The 14,353-nt window shown below is 43.4% G+C and overlaps 1 protein-coding gene across 2 annotated transcripts in view; it reads right to left on the bottom strand.

The window, feature by feature from the left end:
• Positions 1 to 14,353, bottom strand: part of LOC132866184 (VPS10 domain-containing receptor SorCS1) — a 508,739-nt gene that overhangs the window by 84,073 nt on the left and 410,313 nt on the right. For both annotated transcript variants that reach the window (XM_060898794.1, XM_060898795.1), the window contains exons 11-12: positions 9,865 to 9,967; positions 3,170 to 3,246 (exon numbers count right to left, since the gene is read on the bottom strand). In XM_060898794.1, coding sequence (XP_060754777.1) covers positions 3,170 to 3,246; positions 9,865 to 9,967 — 180 coding nt within the window. The remainder of the gene's footprint in view (positions 1 to 3,169; positions 3,247 to 9,864; positions 9,968 to 14,353) is intronic.

Genomic DNA, 14,353 nt, shown 5'->3' with positions numbered 1-14,353 from the left:
ACATGCAAACTCCGCACAGAAAGGCCCTCGCCGGCCACGGGGCTCGAACCCAGGACCTTCTTGCTGTGAGGCGACAGCGCTAACCACTACACCACCGTGCCACCCTATATTTACCATATAATAATTAAAATATAAAAATAATAAATATCACATGAAAACTATGGCTGTCTTTATACCAGCCTTTATTCACTGCTCACAGACAGACAGGCTATTCAGAAACCCCGCCCACTCAGCAGTCATTACAAGTCCAATAAAAATATCATTTAATTTATATTTTTAAAAGTGCTCACAGCTTTTATAGATTATTACCTTCATCAAGGAGGTTGTGTTTTCGGTGCGGTTGGTTTGTTCATCTGCCCGTAAGCAAGACTGAGCAAAACCTACCAACTTGATTTCCATGAAACTTGGTAGAAGGGTGTAAAATAGGCCAAGGAAGGACCCATTAAATTTGGAGGCGGATCCACATATTCCACATCAATGTTGCTAATGTTGCGTGATATGGCATTTGGCCTTGGCAGAAATTTGTGCTCAATAATGTCATACATCTTAAAATCCAGTAGATGGCAGTAAAGTTCAATAATGACAAAACATAGCCAATGTAGAAATACGATGATGCAATATCACAATCCACATTCATGGATACCACTGATTCTCTGGGATACACATGTAAACACATAAGTCTAATAAATTTGGAAGCATATTCAGACATAAAATGGTTGAAGTTGCATTTCATAGAAGAGTTGATGATTGTCCTTGGTGGAGATTTGTGATCTCCAAGTGCTCTTTTGATTAGAACTGTTATCTCTTCAGTGTACGTGATGTCACATGTGTGTCAGGGATAATTTGACTACTAGACTATTTGCAAACCGAATCCATTAGATGCATCTCTGTTTTGCTCTGGTATGTAACCAACAATTTGATCAAAACATTGCATTCACTGTATGAACAAAGTGCACTTATCTAGCAAGCTAACTATTAAAAGATTTTCTCGAGGTAGACTGGTTTTATTATTATTATTATGCAGCACGGTGGCGTAGTGGTTAGCGCTGTCGCCTCACAGCAAGAAGGTCCGGGTTCGAGCCCTGTGGCCGGCGAAGGGCCTTTCTGTGCGGAGTTTGCATGTTCTCCCCGTGTCCGCGTGGGTTTCCTCCGGGTGCTCCGGTTTCCCCCACAGTCCCAAGACATGCAGGTTAGGTTAACTGGTGACTCTAAATTGACTGTAGGTGTGAATGTGAGTGTGAATGGTTGTCTGTGTCTGTGTCAGCCCTGTGATGACCTGGCGACTTGTCCAGGGTGTACCCCGCCTTTCGCCCGTAGTCAGCTGGGATAGGCTCCAGCTTGCCTGCGACCCTGTAGAAGGATAAAGCGGCTAGAGATAATGAGATGAGATGAGATTATTATTATTATTATTATTATCTCATCCAGCTGACAGGTGATGAGCTTATGCTATCATGTGTTGTCTGTTGTCTGTCCGGCATCATCCACATTTTACATAAATCGCTTCTTCTTTCTCAATTCTTCACCAATTTTTATTCTTTTTGGCAGGAAGGTGGGTCTGCCTGGGGTGCATATTGCATCTATCCAAATTTGCATAATTGCAATTACTAATGAAGATATGGAGTAATTAAGCCTAATGAGCAATTTCCACACAAATCGCTTCTTCTCCCTCAATTCTTCACCAATTTCGATTCTTTCTGGCATGAAGGTAGGATTACCTAGGGTGACTTCCACCCAGATTTGCTTAATTACAATTATTAATGAAGTTATGGACTAATTAAGCCTTAATGAGGAGTTCTACAAAAATCGCTTCTTCTCAGTCAATTCCTCGCTATTTTGGATTCTTTCTAGCAAATATGTAGCTATTCCTAGGGTGTATATAGCATCTATATATAGCTTGTATATAGTGTATACAGCTTGCATCATTTATTGCGCAAGGTGGCCCACTTTAGATCGTTCCTTCTGGACTAGACGGAGCTGGAGTGAGCTACGCCGTCATTGACGGTCTAGTTTTTATTGCTGTTGTTTTCAATTTTTGTCAAAATGGCATTTTACCTACCTAACTTGATTTTTGCAGAAATGGATTACAAGTTCATAGGAACAATATTTTTATTTATTATTTTTTTTAAAGAAGCATATTTATGGGGGTGTCGTGGCTCAGGTGGATAAGGCACCATACCATAAATCCGGGGACCCGGGTTTGATTCCGACCCGAGGTCATTTCCCGATCCCTCCCCGTCTCTCTCTCCTGCTTATTTCCTGTCTCTACACTGTCCTATCCAATAAAGGTGAAAAAAGCCCAAAAAATATCTTTAAAAAAGAAGCATATTTATGTTTACCTAAAATAGTGTCGTATATCTATGGGCAGAAAAACAGCATATATTTTGAGCATAGGTCAAAACATCATGTGATGTCTGGGCAAGGAAGTGAAGCTTCTAAAGGGTGTCAGTTAATATTCAAACCAGCTCTGCAACTTTCAGTCATTCCAGATTCATTTGCCGATTGGTTCATCTGCTGTTTTTATTGTGGGACACTTTTGGCAGGTTTTTGAGTCATAACTCATAGCACTGTACTCTGATATTAAAATATAGAGCTCCTACACAAAATGTGTAAAGGCTGGAAAGTCTGACGATATGAAGTGTCCTTGTCCTTCCTAGTCACAATGTCTCATCAGTTTGTTTAATTACTTGTTTAATTTGTCTTGTGATAAGGAAAGGGATTGGATAAGTTGAGTTATGGTGCAAGTTCAGGTCTTTGTCCTGGGAATAACTTTCAGCCTGATTAAATAAAAACCCAGATAGCATCCATCGCACTTAAAACAACATTAAATCATAATTCAGAGAGAATATAATTCTTCCTGGCATTGTGTCTGATGGGAGGGGTGTGTGCCCCCCTACACATATACACAAACACACAAGCTTAAACTTTTGCCACATCAAATTTTCTCGTAATTATTTTCCACCATTTTTAATTAGATAGCATCCCCTGTAGATTTAAAGCACACCATCATGTGAGTGAAGACCCCCTGCAGGCATGCCACTGAATCCAATTTGCTCAGGATGTGTAGTTTGATTATCAACTCTTATATGAGGCAGATGGATTTATAGACATGACGATCACATCAATATTGAAATTACATCTCCTGAACTCTCTCAGTCTTTGGCATGCTCACCTGCCTCCATGTGTTTCCAGCGTCAGATGTGATGAATATGCTAATGTTATTGCTTGTCAGCTCTGCACCTATGGAACCTATATGGAGACACAGGGGGGAAAAAAATAAGGCATATTATATTGTGTACAGGGCAGAATATTAAGGTTGTTGGATGGGAAATAATGAATAAACTGATTTGATAAGAGATTAAATCAACAGTTAATACTTTACTACTTTAGACACTGGGTATAATACATTTAACATCATAAGTGCATGATTTTGTGTGAAAATGGTTGAGGTGGATGAGGTCCAAAGGATTTTTTTTTCTTTTTACTATTACTCCTATCTGATCCAAAAATACATCATTTCTATTAAACCAAATTTTACACAGAGTAATTAATGAAAAGTAGCTATTAGAGGCAGCATAAGTAATTGCAGAGAAACCAGTAAGAATAAGCTAGATTTTGCAAGTATCCAACTGAGAAATTCCACCCCTTCCATTTAACCCTCCCTCCAAAACCACTCCTTCAAAACACATGAACGCACACTGCCTGACTACTGCTAGAGGACGAGTCCATGACAGAGTGTTGGGGGAGGAGCACAGCGCATCTTTGTCATATCCAACTACCTTATATATCATTCACATATAAGAAAATGCCTACCACCAGTTGTCGTCTTCAGGAACACTTCATCTTCTCTTAATAATCATTTCTCCAGTACATCAAGATGACTACGAATTAGATTTCTGCTTTAAAAAGCTATTCAAAATAAAGTCAAGCTAACTCTGTACATTGTGTATGCTAAAAAAATAAGCATAACAAAAAACAAACAAATAAAACCCCTCAATGGCCTGATCCTGTATGATGCATGCTACATGATTTTGTCTTCAGCGTGCAGGACCACGCAATTTTACATGCAAGACCAGTTATTTCAGACACATTTTGCCGCTCACCCTGAACTGATCAAAGTGTTTGATTCTAATCCTCTCAATGCTGCTCAGTGTGTCATTCATGAAACATACTGTTTAATTAAACTTCTGAACCAAAAGTGAGAGATCAAGCCTGTATGTTTGCTCCTTCTCTAATAAAGGTGGTAGTGCAGGTTCTCCACTTGTTGTCCACTTGCTCCTTTACTCAGCAGTCTACTCTAAACACTCCAGCAAATTGAATTAAAGGAACAATCCGTGCATCTCTGTTTACTACACCAGTAGTGTATGTGTGATTACTACAGGCGATAATTCCAGCACATTGTCCTATACTGTGGGGAACAAATTACACAAAACTCACTTATAATGGATAACTAATGGCAGTTGTTGAAACATATTGACTCTTTAAAAAATTTCTTCACTAATTGCTGTAATTTACTATGATGATTTTAAAAGGCATAATACAGGCACGATGAAATAAAAGACAACACTGTTGTACTGATGCTAATCCACTTGGACTACCTATTACACAGTGCAGTTAATTAACATAATCTCCTATTGGTTTTAATGGCATATTTTAATCTGTAGAATTTATCGAAGTAGGTGGCATGGTGGTGTAGTGGTTAGCACTGTTGCGTCACAGCAAGAAGGTTCTGGGTTTGAGTCCAGTGGCTGACGGGGGCTTTTCTGTGTGGAGTTTGCACGTTCTCCTTGTGTCTGCATGGGTTTCCTCCAGGTGCTCCGGTTTCCCTCACAGTCCAAAGACATGCAGGTTAGGTTAATTGGTGTCTCTAAATTGACCGTAGGTGTGAGTGTGAATGGTTGCTTGTCTCTATGTGTCAGCCCTGTGATGACCTGGTGACTTGTCCAGGGTATACCCCGCCTCTCACCCATAGTCAGCTGGGATAGGCTCCAGCTTGCCCCTGCACAGGATAAGTGGTGATGGATGGGATTTATCAAAGTAGATGAGTGTTAAAAGCAAAGAGTTAGTCGTAGTCAGAATTTGGTATCTTCTTCTTCCTCCTGCTGCTCCTGTTAGGGGTCACCACAGTGGATCTGTTCCGCATATTTGATTTGGCATAGGTTTTACACTGGATGCCCTTCCTAACACAACCCTCCCCTAACTATCTGGGCTTGGGACCAACACTAAGTATGCACTGGCTTGTACAACCCCAGTGGCTGGGTATTTTACCTAATCTTTGGACTGTGGGGGAAACCAGAGCACTAGGAGGAAACCCACATAGACATGGGGAGAGCATACAAACTCCACACAGAAAGGCCCCCGTCAGCTGTGGGGTTCAAACCAGGGAATCTTCTTGCTGTGAGGCGACAGTGCTAACCACTGCACCACCATGCTACCCAAACAACTTGGTATCAGATCCAAATATTAGTCTATTGCTCCAGTCTTGGAACGTAAGATGAATCTCCATAAGAACAACGTTAATAGGAATTTCTCTCAAATATGTCTCAACCTACGATCTATACTATTGAAAGTAATGATTCTGAAGTTGAAACATTTACATTTTTAGTTAAATTTACCAATTGCCCTTAGACTGCCACTATAACTTACTGTATAACAAATTATACAGTCACCACAGTAACTCCGCCCCCACCCCACAAATACACTGGAAAACGATAGAAACACAGGAAACATTTCCAAGTGTAATAAATACAGGCTCACCTATATTTATAATAATGCTTTAATTAAACAGGAATGTATTCATACTCATGAATTCTGGCCTATATACATTCTAAAACAAATAAACTCCCCGATATAAAACCTAGAGTTCAAAGAAACTAGTTGAGGTTGAAACATGGCCTGGTTACAATTTGATTACATTAAGAAATAAGGAAGGACGGAAAAACAAAATGACTTTTTTCAGTCACAAAAACACCTCTTCATCTTCATCGATTTTCTCCCTTCCTCAGTTGTCTTTTTTCTAATAGACTTTTGAATGCTTGAATGCACTCCTTTTATTGGCTCACTATCACAACACATTTTTGGTGAAAATGAGTGTGTGTGTGTGTGTGTGTGTGTGTGTGTGTGTGTGTGTGTGTGTGTGTGTGTATGAGAGTAAATTGTGATCTCATATGCATATAATGTAAATAATGGACTAATGGGTGGGAGTCGATGCAGCTGAAGCTCAAAAGCTCAGATCGCTGCTCATTTTGATGTCATACGACAGTTTCATGAATCAGATACATCATTCTGCTTGCTCAGATCTGCACTCATTTCTGCACACCACTGATTAATAAGGGCCATTGTTTCTATATTGCCAAGTCAATGAGAGTTTTCTGCCATCATAGAACATTATGTGCAACCTTAAATAAGTTACATCCGCCGTTCCCATGATGAGAGACCTCAGGACAGTCAAATCAATCACCTCAAATTCAGTGCACTGAGGAACATCTAATATACTCCCCTCTGGGGATTTTCCTTGTCGAGAAAGTCACTGAAACATTTATATTCCTGTATATTCTGTGTTCATCTGCAAGACAATATAGTATTTAAATATAGTGAAAGACACAGCTGTGAGAGTGTGAACTGCCTTCAATCTTAGAGAATGAATAGCAGTTAGGAGAGAAGACTGAATGAGAAATACAGCAGATGACAAAAGATAAGATTTAAAGCACTTTTAAAAGTCTCTTGCCCTTACTCAAGCACAGCACTTAGCCTCTCCTCCTTTTTTTTTTTTTTGCACTGGCATGGTGCTAATCTTGTTTATAGGCCATATTCTGAGATGGTTTCTTCATGGACTCTATGAACAACAGCTTGACAAGAGGTGCATCATAGAAGCTTACAATGGGGGTAAGAAAGGGTCTTACTACGCAGAGTTCAATAAATGTTCAATATAACCAAAACAGTCTTTTGAGTAGTGCTGTAGTGTCAGGCTTACACTCAAGACACTCAGTAGATAAGACTCATTTGCTTGTTGTCTTGCACAGATCATAGTAATGCTGCTTGTTTTTGTGTTAACATTATCATCGCACCCTTTAAGTACACTCCTGAAAATATACAGTAGTGTAGTTAAGCCTACAGTATCGTCTGTATTGTATAATGCAGATTATTCTATCCACATTCACTGGATATGAGCAATCGTGCGCTCTGATTGGCTACTCTACTACGAGGATATCAGCTCATATACCGTGAGTAGAGAAAAACAAAACGGAAGAGTGCATCAAGTCAGATAGATCACTTTATCAAGTATTTAAAAGAAATAGAAATAGATAAAAGAATATAGTTTTTTGTTTTGTTCTGTTTTTTGTTTGTTTGTTTAATGATCTACAGATTAGACAAACTCTTTTGTTGTCTGTATGTATGTACTGTATGTATTGTGTAATTGTGAACAATAGCCTCCCAAATAGGCCAATCAAATTGGTTCACTGCTGCTCAGAATTATTAAACCAATATGTATAACTGCAAGATTATAAAAAAATATTTTGAAGAAAATAAGCCAGTATAAAATGCTACATCAGGTTTACATCCCACTCTTTACGAAAACTACAGTGTTTTTTTTTTAACTGGACCGCGAGTTGGCCTAGTGGTTAGCGTGTCCACCTCTCAACCAGGAGATTGTAAGTCCTACTTGCGGTTGGGTCATACCAAAGACCATCATAAAAATGGTACTTACTACCATCTAGCAAGGCACACTGCAATACAGATGCGAGTGGGGAAGTCAAACTCTCACAGTTACCAGAGGACTAGTCCCCCACTGTAACGCTAGCTGTATAGGTGAGAGGCCGAAAGCTATCGAAATGGAGATCAGTGCTGTACCCATACGCCTTAAAGAGTTGGTTAGTACTGGGACAGGAGACTAACTGGGAAAACCAGGTTCTGGTGTGAGAGGGACTTTTGTTCTTTAATGTGCATAGGGTGTTGCTCTCCAATACATGGGACCTCCATTTTATGTCTTATCTAAGGGACAAAAGTTGTTTATCACATGCAGTGTTGCCCCTACCATTATATTGGGGAGGTTGCCCCCCCCCCCCCCCCCCCCACACACACACACACATTTCAAGGTCCAAAAATTAATTAATTAATTCATTCATTTTTGGACATTGAAATATGTGTGTGTGGGGGGGGGGGGCAACCTCCCCAATATAATGGTAGGGGAAACACTGCATGCGATAAACAACTTTTGTCCCTCGGATAGAACCCCCCCCCAAAAAAAAGTTAACTTGGGGGAAACACTGAATTAAAATTCATGGAGGAGGTACCATGCAAGGCTGGAAATATATTTTTAGTACTGTTGTAGTCCTCTTACAAAAACTTGTAGTACACTTGAATGATCTGGTAAGCAGCAATTCTACAATGCATGGACAGTTCAAGATTGGTTCTTGATATTTGTTCATGGCTGACAAGAGTAGAACCCGATGTGGTCTATTGCTATTGTAGCCAATCCACATCAATATTTGGTATGTTCGGAGATGCTTCTCTGCTCAACACAGCTATAAAGAATGGTTAAGGCCAATTTATGCTGACAACGCAGTCCTCGCAGATGGCGTCGCAGATGGCGTCTGCGTAGCCCCCCCCTTCGCAGATGCTCTGCGCACACCTCCCAAAAATTGTGATCACCGCAGAAGCCTCGCAGACAGCGTTGCAAACAAGAGGGCTCTGATTGGTCCACTCTACATCCGCTGTACACGCACTTCCGCTTCCCTACTTTCCCGGTTTGGTTTGTTTTCACGACCGCCATTTTTAAAAACACGAGCGAAGATGGAGCAGCACGAACAGCGGTTGATCGAGGAAGTGAGGAAGTACATACATCTATACGACTCCAGTTCTAGTCATTATAAGTAACCGGAGGATAAACACTCCACTAACCACACCCACCAACTACTCCTAGCGATTTCGCAACTTCGCGCCCCCTTGCGTTGTGGCGGTGAATAACATCATGCACGCCTATTTTACTCCCCGCTCAACGATAAATTACAACTGTCTGTGAAAAGCTATCTGCGAAAGCCTTGTCGCAAGAGCATGCAGAGGCCCTAGTCTTCCAGTCAGCTCAAACCAGTCTGGCTATACTCCTCTGATCTCTCATCAACAAGGTGTTTCAGCTTGCAGAGCTGCTCCTCACTAATTTTTAAAATTCTTATTTTGTTCTGTTATGTTTTGTTTCTCACCCCATTCTAGAAACTGGTCGGCATGAAAATCCCAGCACAGCATTTTTAAATATTCAAAGCAGCCGTGGTAAATTTTTCCCCATTCTGATGTTTGATGTGAGCATAAACTGAAGCCTTTGAACTGTATCTACATAATTTAATGCATTGCATTGCTGACTGGGCATCACTATTTACGATTTTCTACCTAGCATGTAATTGAAATAGGTGATCAAGATATGTGTATATTTGAACGTTTAATTTAATTTGCTCCAGCTTGCCTGCGATCCTGTAGAACAGGATAAAGCGGCTACAGATAATGAGATGAGATGAGATGAGATTTAATTTGCCCTGACAATCAAATAATGGTGTATAAAAGTAATACAATGGTAGAATTAGTGGGCAAAAGGTGATCAACATGATGATATTCCTTCAGCCAAGTTCTTTTTCTTCAAGAATCCTTCAAGACCACGATGATCTTTAGCGGAATTTGTGGAAATTATTTTAGTTGGATTTCAGATGAAACGTGCTGAGACTACAAAAACAGCACGCGGTCCAGCTGAGACTCAACAGTATATGACAGGCGTGTATACCAGCAGTGCTAAGTCGAGTTTACAGCATGGGATTTTGTTCTTTGAAGTTTTATTACAAGTCTGAACTTTGAATATTGCCAGAGGAAATGTTCACTTACCTGATGCAACGATGATTCCTGGTGCTGATTCTTTGCTGGCAATATTTCCAGACGTATAAGGGTTTGTCGACACATGGAGTTGCAAGTGCAGGGAACAGTATGGCTGCAATCAACACACCACCCAGACATTAATTTATATCATTAACTGTGGTGAAAATCAACATAAATTCTCTTTAAGCAGCTTCAACTAAGCTGTCATTCTATGGCTAAAGAGCCCTAATTACAAATCCCACAGCAGCACACACTCCCACTGGTTGCATCCCAACATTAATTTTGATTGGAGTAACCTTTAATGGCACAATTCTCATTACACGTCTGCAAATGCCAATGGTAACCACATGTTGCACTGGCTGTTTGGGGGTTTATTAAAACTTTGGCATTTTCTGACAAATAACTCTATAATGGGGTTTGAAGGCAAGGCCGGATGTGAGACCATTAATTAGTCAAATTTATCAAAGGGTAATTATTTTCTGCTTGAGCATCTGAGTGAAGCAGATGAGTGCTACTCTGTCACAGCAGTGGGTTACTGAGAGATGTCTAACTACACAAAGACTAAACAACAAACACCAGGCCTCATTTTTCAATCATGTAGTTAAGTTGTTTGGAAATGTTTTCATCGGCCAAACCGAAGTAATATTTTCTGCAATATTTACAAATATTTCGGTGATGCTACTGACATATTGTATTGAGAAACAGAGATGTACGTTGATAAATGCCAATTAATTGTAAACTAACAAGCTTCCTCATGGAACAGCCAATTTGTATTTACTGATTGTGGCAGCGGGGTGTGGCCAAGCAGCAGTCTGTGAATGGAGGGCGGGGTCAGGGAAGGTAAGTGACTAAGTCATTCCACCTGCTGTCAATTAATGTTTGTGTGTGTGTGTGTTTGTTACAGGGACGGGGCATAAAAGGAGAGAGAGAGCAGAGAAAAGGGGCTCCCTCCCGACCACAACGCATGTGTGCATGGTGACTGAGTGAGTGAGTGAGTGAGTGAGTGAATGCTAAAAAGCTGAAATAAGCAAAATAAAAAGTGTTTGTGTGTGACCAACAACTCTCGTTTGCTGTGCTTCTGTGCTCCACCCACATCCGGAATTGCTACAGTGGTGCCGAAACCCAGGAGCACAGAAGGGAACCACCCCATGGAGTCCTCCCCATTCGAAGAGCTCATCCTTGCCCTCGCTACTGCCCAGCAGAACCAGCATCAAGCGCTGATCGCCCTTCGAAAGGAACAAGAGCAATGCTTCGAAGCCTTGATGCTGGCCCAGCAGGAAGATCGCCAAGCGTTCCGGCACTTGCTCATGTCAGCAGGGGTGTCAACCACCGCAGCTGGCACTTCCACGAAGATGGGCCCGCAGGACGATCCAGAAGCGTTCCTCACCCCCTTTGAGCAAGCAGCCAAGGTGTGGGGATGACTGCTGGAGCAGCGCGCGGCATGCCTCCTCCCACTCCTGACTGGCGAGGCACAGCTCGCAGCGCAGCAGCTCCCTGCTGACAGCCGACTGGTGTATACTGACCTGAGGAAAGCCATCCTGCAGTGGGTCGGCCGCTCCTTGGAACAACATCACCAGAGCTTCCGGACGCTGGCATTGGAGGAGGTCGGCCGGCCGTTTGCATTCAGCCAGCAACCCTGGGACGTCTGCCGGCGGTGGCTGAGGGCGGAAGACCACAACGCCAACAAGATCATCGATCTGGTGGCACTGGAACAGTTTATCTCTCGACTTCCGGAAGGAATGGCAGAATGGGTCCAGTGTCATCGCCTGGCGTCGCTGGAATGAGCCATTGAGCTGGCGGAGGACCATCTGGAGGCGGCTCCGACAGCAGGCAGATGAGGCGTCTCCCCTCGCTTCTCTTCTCTCTCTCCTTCCCCCCATCTCTCGTCCCCCTCCCCACCCCGTTCCCCTGTTGCGGAAGCGGCAACCGGCTCCTCCCCAGCTGGCCCGTCACACCTGTGGTGTCCTCCCATCTCCCTCTTCCGTGTCTCTGTTGTCTCCCCCTCAGGTGAGTGACTCCCATAACACCAGTGCAGATGGAAAGCCTGGGCCGGTGTGCTGGCGCGGCAGGGAATTGGAGCATCTCCAAAGTCGGAGCTCCGCAAGGGAGGTGGAAACTGTAATCCAGATCCCCGACACTCCAGAAACTGCCCCCGATCGGACTGGAACGTATTGCATACTGGTAAGTGTTCAAGGGGATACATATCATGCTTTGGTGGATTCCGGTTGTACAGTAATCAGACCTCAATTCACCAATGCCTGGTGCAAGGTGAGGCACTGGGGAGAGCACAAGCAGTGAAAGTGTTGTGTGTGCATGGGGATGTTCACAATTATCCCTTAGTGTCTGTCCATATTCTATTCTGGGGCCAAATGCCTAGAGTAAAGGTGGCGGTTAGTCCTCATCTCACCCACTCATTGATTTTGGGTACTGATTGGCCAGGGTTTAAAAAGCTGTTGGAATATTTAACATGTAGTGTGTCCTGCACTAATAGGTCACGGGAAGATCCCAGTGTGGCGTTGACTGGAGAAGCTGTCACAGAGCCATCTACGTCAACACCGCGTCAGAGTGAGGAGCAGCCCGCTCCTCCTCCCTCTCTCGGGGATTCCCTTGGGGATTTCCTGTTAGAGCAGTCACGAGACGAGACTCTGCAGCATGCGTTTGACCAAGTGAGAGTAATTGATGGTCAAACTCTTCAGCCAAGCGCAGCACCGACCTGCCCTTATTTTGCTATTATTAAAGATAGATTGTACTGAGTGATGCAGGACACTCAAACTAGTGAACGAATAACCCAATTGTTAATCCCAAACAGACATAGAGAACTCGTATTCCATGTGGCTGACTTTAATCCCATGGCTGGACACTTAGGGCAAGATAAAACACTAGCCCGAATAATGGCCCGGTTCTATTGGCCAGCGATTCGCGGGGACGTCTGCCGGTGGTGTGCGGCGTGCTGTGAATGCCAATTAGTAAATCCCGTGGCCACTCCAAAAGCGCCTTTGTGCCCTCTTCCTCTAATCAAGACCCCATTTGAGTGAATTGGGATGGATCTCGTTGGGCCATTAGATTGGTCAGCACGGGGATATCACTTTATTTTAGTTCTGGTGGACTATGCAATGCAATATCTGGAAGCAGTGCCTCTCTGCAATATCTCAGCACGCAGTATTGTGGAAGCATACCTGCTTTATCTCCCAGGTCGGGATTCCAAAAGAAATCCTGACAGACCAAGGCACTTCGTTTATTTCACGCACACTGCGCAAGCTGTATGGGTTATTGGGGATTAAGGCTATCCACACCAGTGTCTATCACCCACAAATGGATTTAACCAAACACTCAAGGACATAATCTGGAAATTTGTAAGTGAAGATATGCGTAATTGGGATAAGTGGCTCGAGCCCCTGTTATTTGCAGTACAAGAGGTCCCGCAAGCCTCCACAGGGTTTTCTCCATTTGAATTATTATATGGGCGTAAACCGCATGGCATTCTGGACATGCTATGGGAAAATTGGGAGGAGGGACCTTCACCTAGCAAAAACGAAATCCAGTATGTTCTTGACCTGCGTGCAAAACTCCACACCCTTACGCACCTAACCCAGGAGAATTTGTGGTAGGCACAAGAATGTCAAATCCGTCTGTATGACAGGGCACGTGCCTTAGAGAGTTCACACCGGGAGACAAAGTGCTCATATTATTGCCCACGTCAAGCTCCAAATTAGTCGCCAAGTGACAAGGAACCTTCAAGGTCACACAGCAAGTCAGGGATGCCGACTATGAGGTGAGGTGAACGGATAGGGGTGGGGCATTGCAAATCTACCACCTCAACCTTTTAAAATGCTGGAATGAGAGGGCCCCCATGGCGTTGGCGTCGGTAGTCCCGGAGAAGGCAAAGCTGGGGCCGGAGGTGAGAAAGATAACATCTCGGACCACTCCGGTCCCTTGTGGAGACCACCTCTCACCGGCCCAACTCACGGAGGTGGCCAAGTTGCATAAGGAATTTTACGACGTTTCTCGCCCCTTCCTGGTTGTACCCACCTCATAGAACACCACATCAAAACACCCCCGGGGGGTGGTAGTGTGTAGCTGCCCTTACTGCTTGTCTGAGCACAAGAAAAAGGTGGTTTGGGACGAACTCAAGGCCATGCTCGAAATGGGCATAATCGAGGAGTCCCACAGTGACTGGAGCAGCCCAGCAGTCCTGGTTCCCAAGACCGACGGGTCGGTCCGGTTCTGTGTGGACTATAGAAAGGTCAACATGGTGTCTAAATTTGATGCATACCCAATGCCTCGCATTGATGAGTTGCTTGATCAGTTAGGCGCTGCTCGATTTTATTCGACACTGGATCTAACAAAGGTATATTGGCAGATCCCCTTGACTCCTCTATCCCAAGAGAAAACAGCCTTTTCCACACCGTTTGGTTTACACCAATTTGTCACGCTCCTTTTTGGGTTGTTTGGGGCGCCCGCTACGTTCCAGCGGCTTATGGACAGGGTCCTCCACCCT

Source organism: Neoarius graeffei, chromosome 18 (genome assembly GCF_027579695.1).
Source record: "Neoarius graeffei isolate fNeoGra1 chromosome 18, fNeoGra1.pri, whole genome shotgun sequence".
Classification (NCBI taxonomy): domain Eukaryota; kingdom Metazoa; phylum Chordata; class Actinopteri; order Siluriformes; family Ariidae; genus Neoarius; species Neoarius graeffei.
Note: the sequence above shows the minus strand (reverse complement) of the source record. Positions and strands in the feature narration are given on the sequence as shown.